The 16,860-nt window shown below is 36.7% G+C and overlaps 1 protein-coding gene across 5 annotated transcripts in view; it reads left to right on the top strand.

Moving 5' to 3' along the window:
• The window catches only part of LOC111707646 (snurportin-1), a 36,173-nt gene extending 21,985 nt beyond the window's left edge, over positions 1-14,188 (top strand). The window contains exons 15-18 of one of the 5 annotated variants that reach the window (XR_002766493.1): positions 1,868-1,949; positions 11,102-11,187; positions 12,369-12,531; positions 14,068-14,188. Coding sequence is in view for 1 of the 5 variants with exons in the window: in XM_023480778.1 (XP_023336546.1) it covers positions 1,868-1,949; positions 11,102-11,187; positions 12,369-12,435 (235 nt within the window). In the remaining 4 variants the exon portion in view is untranslated. Of the gene's footprint in view, positions 1-1,867; positions 1,950-11,101; positions 11,188-12,368; positions 13,634-14,067 lie in introns of those variants that run through there. The other 4 variants (XR_002766491.1, XR_002766490.1, XR_002766492.1 and 1 more) reach the window with 4 other exon arrangements.
• Positions 14,189-16,860: the final 2,672 nt, after the last annotated feature.

The following is a 16,860-nucleotide window of genomic DNA, read 5'->3' as shown; positions in this document are numbered from 1 at the left end:
AGTTCATTGTACACTGTCATGTACACAACATTGTACACTGTATAGTGTACACTACTCACTACTCACTACAGCAAATATTATATTAAATAAAACTTCCTTTTTATTCAAAATATGAAAAATGGATGTTTGAAAGCAAATTTTTTATTTTATTTTACGTTGGTCCAGGTGTTGACATTTGCATACAAATGTTGGTAATAAACTATCTGTCAAGTTCAGACTAGTTTCCTTCGAATATATAAAGTTTAATGTTTTGATAAAAATATAAAAATTATCTTTTTTCCCTGATCAACACATTGAATTCAATATTACGGTGAACCCACTCTTCGGCGCCTTTTTTATTTCTTCAGCGTTGTTTTTTACAAGATGTTTTATAGATGTAATTAGGGATTTAAAGGGACTGTATGTGTAGGGTGTTAAAGGGACTAAATATGTAGGGTGTTAAAGGGACTTTATGTGTAGGGTGTTAAAGGGACTGTATGTGTCGGGTGTTAAAGGGACTATATGTGTAGGGTGTTAAAGAGACTATATGTGTAGGGTGTTAAAGGGACTGTATGTGTAGGGTTTTAAAGGGACTGTATGTGTATGGTGTTAAAGGGACTGTATGTGTATGGTGTTAAAGGGACTGTATGTGTAGGGTGTTAAAGGGACTGTATGTGTAGGGTGTTAAAGGGACTAAATGTGTAGGGTGTTAAAGGGACTGTATGTGTAGGGTTTTAAAGGGACTGTATATGTTGGGTGTTAAAGGGACTGTATGTATAGGGTGTTAAAGGGGCTGTATGTGTAGGGTGTTAAAGGGACTGTATATGGAGGGTGTTAAAGGGACTGTATGCGTAATGCCAAGTGACTCGGAATGCAAAGATGGCATTGCCCCGGGCATCTACTAACAAGGATACCCTTAAAGCAATGTCTGATCAAGTATGAATTAAATAACTAAGTTTTTTTTTCTAGGCTGTTTATTTTTTGTTGTGGGTTCTATGAATATGTGAATTTGCATAGAATCTTCTAATTTTTTTATTATATTACAGTTTTTAGGGTACCGTTGTAAATCGGACATTGCTATCTTGGCATGGAGACTCGCTTAAAATTAAGCTTACAGTCCCTTTAAGTGGGGATTGGGTCTAAAACTAAACTGAAATATTCTAAGGCATTCAATTTGGCTAGGTGTACATTCTCAAATTATTGTCAAATTCCCCCCCCCCCCCCCTCCATTCCCCGTTGCACTTATTTTTCTTGGGTTAAAACAGAAAAAAATGATAACATATAAGTTTTCAATGAAAGAGGCAGCTACTGTCGATTTTTAGACGTGATCCTGTTTTTATGTTCCCTAGAACGGCTGATCCGAGTAGTTTGTTTCTAGTTTTAATTCAAATTGGATTTGCTAAAATGGGGAAAATAACTAAACCCCCTTATAAACAGTGGCTTAGTATTTACAAATTCTTATTTAAAATCTTCATTAGGGTTAGGGGGGGGGGGGGTCATCCTCTCTACCAAAAAATTAAGTAAATTTTAAAAATTTAAATCTATATATACACATCTAAAAATGTAAAGTTATAATCTCTATGTTTTTCCGATCATAACTCAGGAACCCTTTAACCGATTTGCCTCTAATTTTTATTGGGGAACTGGGGAGAACCACGGGAATGTTCTTAGCTTGGTTTTAAGATTCTAAGTTGAGTTGGTCAACGTTTAAAGGAAAAATAGCTAAAATTATAATTTACGACCAAGCGCAGGTCTTACTAACTATGAGTACTCTGGGCAACGCTGGTTCTCAAGCTAGTATTACATATATCCCTTGAAAGACATTTTTTAATTACAGCTTTAAAGATTTTTTTAATGTTAATATCTGTTAATTTGTTTACATATTTAGAAATGTGCACTATATGCCCGGAAAGACCCCTCTTGTTGGCTGGTTGAAGGCCTATATGGTGCCCGAGCTTCTTAGTATTCCGGTCAGTAAACAGTATACATTATACACTGTCCAGTCAATATACAGTATACATTATACACTGTCCTGTCAATATACAGTATACATTATACACAGTCCAGTCATTATACAGTATACATTATACACTGTCCAGTCAATATAAGTATACATTATACACTGTCCAGTCATCAAACAGTATACATTATACACTGTCCAGTCATTATACAGCATACATTGTACACTGTCTGGGGGGTAAGAATTTTAGTCAGTTCTTTGTCTGGTAGGGGAGAGAATGGATCCTTATGGAAACACTGGGGACATCTTCTTGCTTAAAATAGTGGCTGGGACTAACCTTATAATAAGTTTTGTGGTGGATGCAAGGAGAGAAGATTTGGAAACAATCAAATGCCTGGCTATAGGGGAAGGGCTGGATGCCATATGGGACGAACTCTCACCAATCAAGGCTGATAGAGTAGCTTATCTGGAGCCATTCGTAATCTCTATTCCAAAGAACCAGAAGCTGGATGTAAACAAGGAGTATTGTGTAGAGGAAGTCCTGCTTGTGTTAATGCACAAGAAATTGCTTGCCAAGGATAGTGTCCCTCAGGCGCTCAAGAATATTGTTGACCAGTGGATGAAGTACAGCAAGGATGAGTCTGTTTTGATATATGGGCCATCTATTCCATTGGGCCAAGGAGATAGGAGGATGTCTGAGATGGATGCTGAAATGGAGCCCCCCAAATCGTACCCTGATGTGGTTATGATAATGGAGAAATTCAAATCTTTGTTGAATGGAGTTGAACGAGTTTGGGATGACACAACTCGAATTATTAATGATATTCAACAGTTGGATGCCAAGGTTCACAAGATTCTTAAGAGGCAGGAGAGTTTTGAGAGGAAACTAGACTCTGTGGACGTGGACTTGAGGAGTGGGCAGGTCAGGATTGAGAAAAAGGTGGACTTGTGCAAGACGGGCATAGGCAAGGGTGTGTTTGACGAAGTAATAATGGTAAAGGACTCGGGAGTGGGAGGGGAGCATGTAGATGGAGCAGACCAAAGAAAGGATAGGAAATATTCATGCCCATATTGTCAGGAGGACAATCATAGGTTTGCAGATTGTGAAGAAAAGACTGAGTGTATGAGATGTGATGTGGAAATAACAACCACAAGTTGGATTATTGTAATTTTAAATCGGACATGAAGTGTTATGTCTGCAAGGAGGTAGGCCATGTTTCTGTGCTCCATTCAGCTGTGAAGGTTGAATTCAGGCTAGCTCTGATTAATCACTATGGATCCAAGTGTTTCAGCCACTTCCTGGAGTCTGAGGAGGAGGTGAGAAGGATGAGGAGTATGGAGCAAGAGGGGTGGCTGGACAGGGAGTAACTGCCTAAATGGCGCGGAGTCAAAAGGAACTCTGTGTATGTGTCACCCTGGAATTAATGACCTATAGAAAGATTGGTTCATGATGATGGCATTTATAAACTGTATGTTCCCTTTTTTACGCTTTTTATATAAGCTATGATTAATAAATGTGAAATAAGCTGTAGAAGGATTGTTTCATGATGATGGCATTTGGGTCTGGAACTAAATGGTATGACTTGTTTTTATTATTACTAGAAATTCAAGGCGCTTCGCGCCCTTCTTTCTAGCCTTAGAGGGCGCTTCGCGCCCATCTTCTAAATTAATTGTAAACATGTTCTCTTTGTGTACATCGTAAAACTAAACAAAAATAATTCGCGGATTTTTACAAAAAATTTCGCGGATTTTCAAAATTTTAAAAAATTTAATGACGATCGAATTTTGATAGAGACAAATATTTGAAATTTTGATGATTCATAAACCTTCCCTGGGCTCCCTAGATGTCCCACAAAAAATTTGGGCCCGATCGGTTCAGCCGTTTTGACGTTTATTGGATACAAACAAACAAACAGACAAACAAACAGACAGACAAACAAGCCAAATTTATATATAGATTTGTAACGAGGTATTTATAAACTGTATGTTTCTTTTTTTTACGCTTTTTCTATAAAACTATGATTAATAAAGGTGAAATATGCTGTAAATATAACTGTTTATTGAAAGTGGTGATTTAATTGATCTATATAATGATTTCAGTAATTGAAAATATGTTATTAGCGATCTTTCCCCTGGTTATTTTCTGTTTGTAAATGGGGAAATAAAGTTGCTTGGAAAAGATGACTTTTATTAGCAGCGCTCAGTTGTTGTGAAAATGAATTAATATAATGACAAGTTGTAACGCCAAATACAAGTTGCAGTGTCCAATATTATGTTTCTTTTCGTTAATTAAATTTACATTATAATGCTCTTTAATACAAGTTGTAGTGTCCAAATATCATGGTTCTGGGCGTTAATTAAATGTACATTATAGTGGTTTCTTAATTGAGACATTTAATCCTACAGTCCCATGATGTCCAGGTTAGTGAGGACTCGGAAGAGGAGGATGACGATCCTCATCAAGAGGTCTTGGCTAGAATTGCAGAAACTAGGGTCGGCTTGCAGGGAGCTGCAAGCAACTATGCGGTAATGCTAGTTTTGAAGGATGTGGTATCCAAACTTAAAGACCAAGGGAAGATGGTGGGGTAACTTGTAACTTCAGTTAATAAATTCCATGAAAAGGTTGATAGAGTGGAGAAGAATTGGAAACAACAGGAGAAGGTGTTGGAAAAGTTAGTAGGAGACAGGGTGGTGAGTGTGGTGCTCCTTCTGTCGTGTTGCCGCTCACCCTTTGGTGGAGTGCAGGTCAAGGAAGGAATGTCTGATATGCTTCCAAGATTCCCACAAACAACTTGTGTGTCCACTCAAGGGACTGGCATGCATGGAGTGTGGAGACCCTAACCATAGTGCTCTTGCCCACAGGGTCAGTGACCCTGTCCTAAAGGAGGTTGTCAAAGCCAAGTTCGGCAAAAATTTCAACTTTGTGTAATTAGGGATTAGTTTTCTAGTTAATTAACATCCATATTTTCAGATTTACAACAAAAGCCACTGAGGACTGGTATGAGGAATAGGTGTTCAGGTGTTGTGGTTTTGTTGCTTTTGGTAGGGAATCTTTTTATAGTGGTGGGTGGGGGGTCAGCGCCAGTTAATTCCAAGATAAGCATGGGTAAGCGTGATGGGTCAAGGGCTGAGAGCCATAGGATTAGCTGTAGAGGTCAGCTTGGAGGGGTGCATACTGAGCTAAGGGTTGGTTACTGGAATTGCAATGGCATAAAAGATGAGAGCAAGCAGCAGGATATAGTGGATGCAATTGAGAAAGGCCACTTAAATGTTATGTTTGTGGATGAGACTCATTTGAAAAGGGGAGGAAACGAGGACATGAGTGCTTTCAGGACATGGAATCTAATGTTTATTGAGAGAGGGTTTGGCCTTAAAAAAGGGGGTGGAAACTTAGTGCTAACTTCAAAAAGATTGAAATGGGCGCTGTGGGATTCGTCTCATGGGGCTAATGAGTGGATTGGTAGTGAGTGAATATGGATCTTAATACATAAAAATGGGTGTAAAGTAGCACTATGCTCTGTTTATATGGCTGCTGAGGTGACAACGAAAGATGATTTTATGGCCTGGAACGATAGTTTGTATGAGGCATTACAAGGGGAATTAAGGACTTTAGAATTAGAGGGTTACCAATGTATGATTATGGGGGTTATGAATACTCATGTTGGAGTTCCTCCAAGGGGTATTGCAGGCAACAGGCAAGGGGTAAATACTAATGGTATAAAGCTGCTAAACTTTATTGACAATAACGACTTAGTGCTAATGAATAAGGAGGCAAATGTGTGCACAGGATTGTTCACAAGAATTACGCCACAGTCATGCTCTATTTTAGACTATGTCCTTGCTACAAGGGACATGGTGCCTAAGGTGAAAAGGATGGTTATTGACGAGGAAGGTATGTGGTGCTCAGGTAGTGATCATGTGGGGATAAGGGTGGACATAACTTTAGAGAAAGCCATGGTGGATGACAGGGGCGCAAGTGGATAAGGGGGTGTTCCTTAAGCAAGACAGGGATGTTAACGTTGCTATGAAAGTGATGGATAAGGCGATTGAGGATACAGATTGGGAGGGATTGGCATTGGATGAGATGGGAAGAAGGATCCAGGAAATACTAGTATCTTCCAATATTGAGGCGTATGGTAATGTTCAGTTGGGTGGTCGTAGGCATAAGAATAGGCCTCTTAAAAGGTTGAGACAGGCCAAAAGACTCGCGGACAGGGAGGAGCGTAAACTATCAGTTTTAAAAGCTACAAGGATTTTAAACAGCTTAGAATGGTCTGAGGAGGATCAGGAACGGTTGGTGGCAGCTGCTGCGACTTGTGATGACTTTGGTGCTGAAATTAAGCGTAAAAGGATTGAATTGTCTGCTTCTGATTATAAAAGAAGGAAGGTGAAAGGTTTATCCAGAAATGAGAATTTCTGGAAATTTGCTCGTAGGGTGGAGAAGAATAAGGGTAAACTTGATGCGTTAAAGGACTCAGATGGAAATCTAGTGACAGAGTATAGCAAGCTTAAGGACTTAGTCGCCACGGAATTGGCTAAGGTTTCCCTAGGGATGAAGTCAAAATTATTCACTTGCAGGGGGGAGCAGGTAATAAAAGAAGTTCTGGTCATAAATGGTTGTAACTAAGAAAGGTGGATCCCTACTGTGCAGGGGGAGTTTGAGTATGAAAAGGAGGTGTGTAATCCAGTGTCAGTAAGTGATGTGCAGGAGTCCATTAAAGGCCTAAAACTCAACAGGGCAGCAGGATTGGATATGGTGTCAACAACTATGCTTAAAAACGCAAGTCGTAGTATGGTCTGCTTGATAACTAAAATGTTCAATGAAGTTTTAAAGACAGGGGTGGTTCCAGAGGACCTGCAGATTGGCAAAATGACTTTAATTGATAAGAAGGAACCGTCTTTGGAGGTCATTAAGAAACGTCCCCTAACAGTGTCCAGTGGAGTCTTGAGTGTGCTTACCAAAATATTGCACAAATGCATGAATGAAATCTGTGAGAGAGAGGGGTTCTATGGTTTAGTTCAATACGGATTTAGGAAAAACAGATCGACTTCAGATTATGTTTTCCTGATCCTAGCCGCTTTGAGGTTGGCCAAAAGGAAAAAGCAACGGAATTCACTTGCTTTCTGTGACATTGCCAAAGTGTATGATTCTGTATGTAGAGAGCTATTGTACACAAAGTTAAGGAGTATAGGTTTCGGAGGTAGGGTGGTGGCTATAATTAGAGCTATGCACTTTAATGATTGCGTCAAGGTAAGTCTTAAGGGAGGGCTATCTGATCCAGTGTATTTCACACAGGGGGTGAGGGGGTGAAACAGGGGTGTAGTTTATCCCCTATGCTGTTTGCTCTGTTTGTTGCATCATTAGGAGTAGCTCTTGATGACACAAAGCTTGGGGTGAAGTTAAAGGAGAAGGTGTTAACTGCTTTATTCTTTGCTGATGATTTATTGCTTTTGTCAAGATCCCTGAAGAGAGGTATGAATAGACTGTTGAGGATTGTTTCACAGTTCTGCTTGGACATGAAGATGAAGCTGTTGTCTTCTAAAACATACATCCTTACCAATACTGGGTATGTGGGGTCATGGAAAGTAGAGGAAGACGTTGGTCCGCAGAGCTACAAACCAGGCCTATGCAATAATGAACTTGTTGCGGGGGGTGCTGGATAGATCTTTTGTGGCTCGGAGATTGTGGGAATCCTGTGCCATTCCGGCAATTTTGTACTGTGCTGAGGTGTGTGTGTTTAAAAAGAGTACAATAAAGGAGTTGGAGAGAATGCAGTGTATGGTTGGAAGGTTCATCCTTCAGGTCCCTGCCGCTTCTTCATGGGTAATGTCATGGGTGGATGCGGGTCTTATGCCTTTGGAACACAGGATTCAGAAACGTCAAGCTCTGTTTATTTGGGCAGTAGTCAGGTCGAAACACAATGAAGTGCTAATTAAGGTACTGGGCGAGCTTCTTGACAACAGATGTGATCCATGGGTTAAGTCTTGGATGAGCATCCAAAGGGATATTGGTGTCATCTCGGATTTTGAAAGGAGACAGGATTTAGTCAAGGCTATGGCGGACAGAGCAGTTAAGTTTGTGATGAAGGTGAAGAGGTCTCATCCCTCAGTGGGTGCGATACCCCAACCGTGGAAGTGGTTCCAACTACAGGCGCATGTAAACAATTCCAAGGCAAGTAAATTGTTGAGCCAAATACGAGGTGGTAATGCCCAGCTGGGAAATAGATATAGGAATAGGTATGGTATAATGTATGAGCTATGTCCATTCTGTGAGGACTTAGGCGTTCGGGTAAGACTAGGTGAGTCACATGTCGTACTAAGGTGCCCAGTGGTGGCAGCCCAAAGAAGGGCACTAGGTATTTCCAGGTATGTGTTTTTAGCGAAGGCTAGAGGGCTTCATGGTAATCAGGCAATTCTAAGGGCTTATCTTGGGGGTGATTGGGCTGACAAGGGGGTGTTGCTTAATCGAGGCAGAAAGCTGGCTGTCCTTATCAAGGCCTGGATGACATCAGTTCATGCTGGTATCAATGAGGACGAATAAAGGTAATGGGTTTGGCTTTATCTATTTTTATCTCTATTTTTTATGATTCAATTATCTACCTTTTATTGCCATCCCCATATGTATCTATCTGCTATTTATGTCTAAACCTCTATTCTGGCTGGTACCAACAGGACCAGTCAGGCTATGGAGAGTGTGCTAACGGTTTTAAGGCAGCCCGCCTTTTAACTTGACTCTTGTCTGGCCCTCCACACTTTGTTTCATTGAAACATGGACCAGTGACGCCCTGCCAACCAATATGGTGGTACGGTTTGATGAGAGCTTAACCCTGACTCCCATGGGATGATGGTTGACCATGTTATTTATTTATTTACAGTATACATTATTTACTGGCCAGTCAATACACAGAACACATTATACAGTATACATTGTATACTGTCCAGTCATTATACAGTATACATTATACACTGTCTGGTCATTATACAGAATACATTATACACTGTCCGGTCATATACAGTATACATTATACACTGTCCAGTCATTATACAGTATACATTATTCACTGTCCTGTTATTATTCACAGCAGTATACAAACAGCTGCCAGTATAGTATTCTGGTCAGTATACAGTATAGTATTCTGGTCAGTATGCAGTTTAGTATTCTGGTCAGTATACAATAAAGTATTCTGGTCAGTATACAGTATAGTATTCTGGTCAGTATGCAGTTTAGTATTCTGTTCAGTATACATTATAGTATACTGGTCAAGATACAGTTTAGTATTCTGGTCAGTATACAGATTAGTATTCTGGTCAGTATACAGTTTAGTATTCTGTTCAGTATACAGTCTAGTATTCTGGTCAGTATACAGTTTAGTATTCTTTTCAGTATACAGTTTAGTATTCTGTTCAGTATACAGTTTAGTATTCTGTTCAGTATACAGTATAGTATTCTGGTCAGTATACTGTATAATATTCTGGTCAGTATACAGTTTAGTATGCTGGTCAGTATACAGTTTAGTATTCTGTTCAGCATACAGTCTAGTATTCTGGTCAGTATACAGTTTAGTATGCTGGTCAATATACAGTTTAGTATTCTGGTCAAGATACAGTTTAGTATTCTGGTCAGTATACAGTTTAGTATTCTGTTCAGTATACATTATAGTATACTGGTCAGTATACAGTTTAGTATTCTGGTCAGTATACAGTTTAGTATTCTGGTCAGTATACAGTTTAGTATTCTGTTCATTCAGGTCAGTATACAGTTTAGTATTCTGGTCAGTATACAGTTTAGTATTCTGGTCAGTATACAGATTAGTATTCTGGTCAGTATACAGTTTAGTATTCTGTTCAGTATACAGTCTAGTATTCTGATCAGTATACAGTTTAGTATTCTATTCAGTATACAGTATAGTATTCTGGTCAGTATACAGTATAGTATTCTGTTCAGTATACAGTTTAGTATTCTATTCAGTATACAGTTTAGTATTCTGGTCAGTATACAGTATAGTATTCTGGTCAGTATACAGTTTAGTATTCTGTTCAGTATACAGTCTAGTATTCTGGTCATTATACAGTTTAGTATTCTGTTCAGTATACAGTATAGTATTCTGGTCAGTATACAGTATAATATTCTGGTCAGTATACAGTTAAGTATTCTGGTCAGTATACAGTATAGTATTCTGGTCAGTATACAGTATAATATTCTGGTCAGTATACAGTATAGTATTCTGTTCAGTATACAGTTTAGTATTCTATTCAGTATACAGTATAATATTCTGGTCAGTATACAGTTAAGTATTCTGGTCAGTATACAGTATAGTATTCTGGTCAGTATACAGTATAATATTCTGTTCAGTATACAGTCTAGTATTCTGTTCAGTATACAGTTTAGTATTCTGTTCAGTATACAGTTTAGTATTCTGGTCAGTATACAGTATAGTATTCTGGTCAGTATACAGTATAATATTCTGGTCAGTATACAGTTTAGTATTCTGGTCAGTATACAGTTTAGTATTCTGTTCAGTATACAGTTTAGTATTCTGGTCAGTATACAGTTTAGTATTCTGGTCGATAAGTGTACATTGCCCCTATTTTATATTTGTAATGAACTGATAGTTTCCTACATATTTGTATTAAATGGACTAGCGATGTATTTTGTGTCAATGAGTGTACATTGTATTTTTTCCTTACATTTTGGTATTTGGTCGGCGTTCGGAAAAAATTTCATTTTTTATCTCTATCGAGCTCTTGCTTATTTGTACAAATCCAGTTATCTATTGGTTAGAAAAATATATAGTTTACGTTTATTGGGTATATATATATATGGAATATATCGAAATTCTACGAGTACCTAATATCTCGTATCATTTGAACACCCAAACCTAAACAACAAATAAAGCCGACTCACATGTCGAGCACACTTTATACTAAAACGACTATTTCCTTCTCAAATTCCTAATATATTCATATATATATATATACCCCCTAGTGTTTAAAATGGAAAAGTATATACTCATACTCAGATCTAATCCTGTTGATGGTTTCTTGAATAATGACAGTTTGGTTTGGTTATATTTTTCTAGACACACTTATATAACAGGATGTGACGTCATAGCAGATCTCGTATGCCGATAAAAATTAACAACATTTCCCCTACTATTTTAGATTTGTAATGAACTAATGGTGCAGCGCCCCCCTGACTATGCAGGGATGAAGGTGTTTTTAAAGAAAACCTACGACAAGGTCGAAAGGTGAGCTCAACGAATAGCGATTGCAAAATATAGCAGTTTTATACAAGTATAATTTACATACCATGGTTTTCATACTGATTTGGAATCGCCTTGCATGAAAGCTTTGTTATTAATAGGTTGATAAAAGACCGTTTGAAACCATTATCAATGATTATGGTGAAAATTGATCCCGAATCAATTCTTCATTTTTCTTCATTAATAAAATAATGCAAGAACAAAAATAGTTTTGTTTAAAGAATGCCGTAAGTATAAGACTACCGCTTGAGGGGAGGGGGAGGGTAGGGAGTCATATAAATTCTATATCAGAGTCCGAGTCACATATTCATTATTTTTTCCTCAAAGTCACTTATATTTACTCACTGCTAATGGTGTCTTTGGAAACTCTTTTTTAAAAAGGGGATGACCCTATTCATTTAACAACGCCCAGCTTCTTCTTTTTTTGATGCTTCTGTATTCCCTGGGTTCATAGCTTTTGATTTATATACATACATGTACAAACATTTTCATTTTGGAGGTCATTTTAGGACATTAGATGATCAAACACTGGATCCATTGCTGCTACTGTATTTCCTGGGTTCCTAGCTTTCGTTTGATATGCATAAAGCCATAGTTGAAACATTTTCATTTTTGGAGGTCATTTAGTTCATTTAGATGGTCAAACACTTAATTCATTGCTGCTACTGTATTCCCTGGGTTCCTATCATTTGTTTGATATGCATAAAGCCATAGTTAAAACATTTTCATTTTTGGAGGTCATTTAGGTCATTAGACCTAACTACGACATAATAAAGCTCCGATCTAAACGGAAAAGTTTGAAAAACTTAAAATATTAAATACTCATAAGAATTGTTTAAATGACGTCTGCCTATTCCACAATGTTATGGGTCCCATTGTATATTTATATATATATAAAGTTGTTATCTCTGTTTGTTTGTTTGTCCGATCATAACTCAGGAACCTCTGGACTGATTTGCCTCAAATTTGGATAGGAGAACTCGGGAGAGCCGCGGGAATGTTCTTAGCTTGGTTTTGAGATTCTAAGTTGAGTGGGTTACCTTTAAACGGGAAAAATAGCTAAATCGTAATTTACGACCAAGTGCGGGTAATCGGTGGGACTAACTATGACTCCCCTGGGAGGCTGGGCATCGGTGGGTTCTCAAGCTAGTAATTAAATAATTTAGGTTGAAGAAGAATGATGAAGAGGCTGCATCACGTGATACTGAGCAAGAAATGGGCGAGATGGCATAATTAAATGCGTATGCGCGCAAACTGGAAATCAAAATGGCTGACTCAAAACAAATTTAGACACGAATCAAGATAACTTATTTTTAAAATATTTCTCTGGTAGGATGGGATAAGAAAAGTATCACAAAATCAAAGGAGTGTTAAACATTTAAATTTTTTATATTCTATGAGATGAACGGATTCAAAACCAAGGATGTATTGTAACTCTAGAGAAGCTTGGACAGTTGTGAACAATTTTATTGATTCGGGGTAATTGTAAAGTTTAGTACGGGGCATATATTTGTAGAAAACTTATTTCAAAAATCCATTTTCAAAATATTTTATGGGTCTTTGACTAAATTAGGGGAAACAATTGAATTTAGATTTAATAAGATGTGAAATTACATAATATATGTACACGGTGCATGTTACATTTCTGTTTTATAGAGATAAATCATGCTTTTTGAGATGAGTGTTAAAATATTTAGAATCCCGCTGTTAGTGCAGACCCAAGAAACCTACCTAAATAATTCTTTCAAATATTAAAACAAAATGTTTGCTGAAGTATTTTAACCCCTTTTTCTTGTGTATGTATTAAATTATATATTTTGAAAATAAGAGAAAATGAACCGTTTAAATAAGTGTTGCTGCAAATTTTACGTATTTTTAACTTCTTCTTTAATTTTTGATTTTGAGTCAAAATCACAACATTTTTTCTTTAAAAACTACCATACACCCAAATTCTAACTCCTTTTGTTGATTATTATATTTATTTTTTTAAATCCACTTTATTTAATCTGTATTTAGTTTTACAGTTATGTTCGTGTTTTCTAGATTCTATTTGTTTATACTCTAGTCTTACGTGCTGTATCATTCAGATTCCTTCGTGTACACAGTTTGTTTACTGTGTACAGTTTACAGTAATAATTTATACAGTGTAAACTACAGTACACATCATTAGAATCGTAGACAAGAAAGGTACACCAGTAACCCCCATACAACTGTTTACAAAATTAAGTGTAGTGCAGTGACCATCACTGAGTTTGTTTACTTTCCTACCAGAGTCTGCAGTACGCTTTTTATGTAAACAAAGATATATTTGGTTTCCTGGAGTATCTGTTTTGGATTCATTTGGAAAGAAAATAGTTGTTAATCCTCTTGTCCTACACTTCTTACAGATTATAAATCTTTAAACTAGATTCTAGACCCCCCCCCCCCTCAATCAATCATACATGCTTTTCATCCATCCGGAAGTCTCGATCCTTTCACTTATCCGGCCGTCTCGATCCTTTCATCCATCCGGCAGTCTCGATCCTTTCACCCATCCGGCAGTCTCGATCCTTTCATCCATCTGGCAGTCTCGATCCTTTCATCCATCTGGCAGTCTCGATCCTTTCATCCATCTGGCAGTCTCGATCCTTTCATCCATCTGGCAGTTCTCGATCCTTTCATCCATCTGGCAGTCTCGATCCTTTAATAAACTCATTCCAATTTCCAAAAACATTCCTCCTTTTTTAGGTTTGCCTTTTGAATCTGATTCAGATCTTTTTATCCTTCAATTCTTTTAAAAAGAAGTAATTCTTGCTGGAGACATCTTTAAAGTTTGAAATCCGGATCTGAAAATTTTGAAATTATAAATTTGTCTCCTTTTTTAAGATCTTAATCCAACTCATTTCTCACTTTTTGTTGTTAAATCTTCGCCATTTTTGTTTTGTTAGTCCTGTGTTGTGATAATTCTCATAATAAGAGAGTATTTGAAATATATTCCATTCTTTAACCTATTGTTTACATTATTTTATTAAAGAGACTATGAACTGAATTTTGAATAAACCTCCATTTGAAGAGATGTTTTGTCCGTTAATTATGTTGAGTTCTGACATTTTCCTTCATCGACTCTGCAGCAAAAATTCTCAAGTCGCCTGTAGAGAAATTGCAATTATGACAATAGTCAATTTTCAGCTCTTTAGACAAGGAAATCTTATTCATTCTAAATGAGAAAAAGTTGTGCATCCAACCTACTAATTAGTTGTGCATCTGACCTACAAAAGAAAGTAAGCAACTTAAAGGGAGTGACCGGCTATGTAAGGTAGTTGAACGCAGTGTTGTGGAAAACTTCTTTAGGATTCATTTGAGACATATTAAACGTTTTAAAGATCTGTAAATCCTGAGTTTAAGTGCAAATTCGACGTTCAAAACTCCTGATTTGGGGGTGGATACGCATTCAGAATTATTTTTTTTTTAAATTATTAATTAACGACGACATAAAGTGTAAAAATATTCTACAATAAACTACAGACGTCATGTTTAGGAACATTTTGAGAAAATAAAAATTAATCTTATCATCGAAAATAGGTAATCTTGTTCAATTATTAGTTTCTATTATCTCATTATTCGAGTTTCTCGTTATTCACAAAGATGTTCGCAGATTTTCTATAATTATTTTTGAAAAGACGACATTTAAAGAATTTGAAGAAATCTGCGAATAAATTCAAAGAAAATTAGAAATTCAAAATAATAATGAAAACGAAATAATCGATTTTAGCATTGATTAATTGACAAATTTCTTTTGTGAAATATGTTCCTAGCCATCTAATTAGATTACTGTATAATTTTTACTTTATTTTTCGTTGTCGTTATTTAATAATTTAAAAAAAAACTAATTCTGAAAGCGTATCCACCCCCAAATCAGGAGTTTTGAACGTCGAATTTGCGCTCAAACTCAGGATTTACAGATCTTTAAAAAGTGAAATATGTCTCAAATGAATCCTGGAGAAGTTTTCGACAACACTGCATACTCAGTTCAATTACCTTACATAGCCGGTCACTCCCTTTAAGAAAAGCTGTGCAACCGACCTACAGTAGATCGAATTCACTTTTTTTCAATGAAGTGTGTATCCGACCTACAGTACATCGGACCAACAGCAGCTTGAAGCTGCTGAAAAACTATGTGTGGGTAGTATTGTAGGACGGCTGTAAAGTTGGGCAGATGTTATACAATCGTTAAAGGGAGTGACCAGGGAATAGAAATAAAGGAGAAGGAAATGGCGCTGGTCTGGCATGAGAAAGTCAGTCGCACTGCTTTGCAGACAAGTTCGGTAAACTTTACTCACACTCTTTCGGTACAGACACACAACACGACTACAGTCAAGGAAATAGTACGAATTGATAATATGACTACGAGCACTACATTTTATAAACATGCAATTTACATTTTGATATTAACAAATAACTAATACATAACACTAAGTCATTTAAAAAGAAAAGGTAAAAGATGAAAGGAAACAAAATGGGGTTAATTTTAAGGAAAGGTATGGTATGATTGGTGAACAGTAGAGAGGTAAAGCATGTATGGTGAACAGAAGAGGGGTAAAGTAAGGAAAGAAAGTAAGAAACCCCAACACTTAAAAATCCAATTTTGATTGTATATTTTACTGCAGCGTGAGTTACAAGACTTACAAATAACATGTTCTTAATCCTTTGTTCAAATTTATGTTTAAAAATCTTTTTTATTATACACGAACTCAAATATTTACTTTGGTCTTTGATTAAAGATATTAAAACGATTTTTTTATACGATGTGCAAACTCTACTTTATTATCCATCCAAAGTTTGAAATGTTGAAATATTTTAAGCTCAAATCCTGAATTCCTTGTTCAAGTTGACAAAGACTAAATAAAATCATGTTACACTTTGTCTATTTCAGCACTTTAGTTCTTGATTCTAAAAGGATTTTAGAACATGCATTTATTTCCTTAGAATCCTGGACATACCATTAGACTTCACATACATTTTGATCTTACTGCTGCAGCCAAACTATTCATTAATACACTCTCTTGTATCTATCAATACATTCACAGATAATGATGATAAATTAAACTGATCGATTCTACCATGTCGCGTTGTTAGATAATTTTATCCTTTGATAAAGCTTGGAACAAAATATATTCCAAAAAAGCTGGAACCTTTTTGATAAAAAGAAAACTTCTGTACAAAAGCATTTTATCACTTCGGACTAAAACAATAGCGTTTTGAAAAGGGTTTCCATCGAACGAAAATTTTCACGAAAAATTGTGAAAATGATGCGAAATTTTGCGATAACAATTTTTGCAAACAAAAATTCCGCGAAAACTTTAATGAAGAGAATTTAACTATCTAATAATAGTAAATGACTCAATATAAAGCACCAGCATTGATCGTTATAGAACCAGTGTGGGTACTTGCAGAAGATGCTAATACTAAGTTAGTGACATACATGATATACATGCAAGTAAATTCACCAGTAGGTTCTGAGAACTATAAAACTCAATAAATACTGTAAACCCAAATAATAGAGGAGATTCAAGAGATATCCATGGTAAAGGCTATCAAACTAATGTTATGGGAGATTTCAACGGTCATGTGGAAAGGCTTATTTACTTTTGACTTCATTATCGCTACCCTAATCCCCCC

This window comes from Eurytemora carolleeae, unplaced genomic scaffold, assembly GCF_000591075.1.
Source record: "Eurytemora carolleeae unplaced genomic scaffold, Eaff_2.0 scaffold790, whole genome shotgun sequence".
Classification (NCBI taxonomy): Eukaryota; Metazoa; Arthropoda; class Copepoda; order Calanoida; family Temoridae; genus Eurytemora; species Eurytemora carolleeae.
The sequence above is the reverse complement of the archived record's forward strand: the minus strand, read 5'-3'. Positions and strand labels throughout refer to the sequence as shown.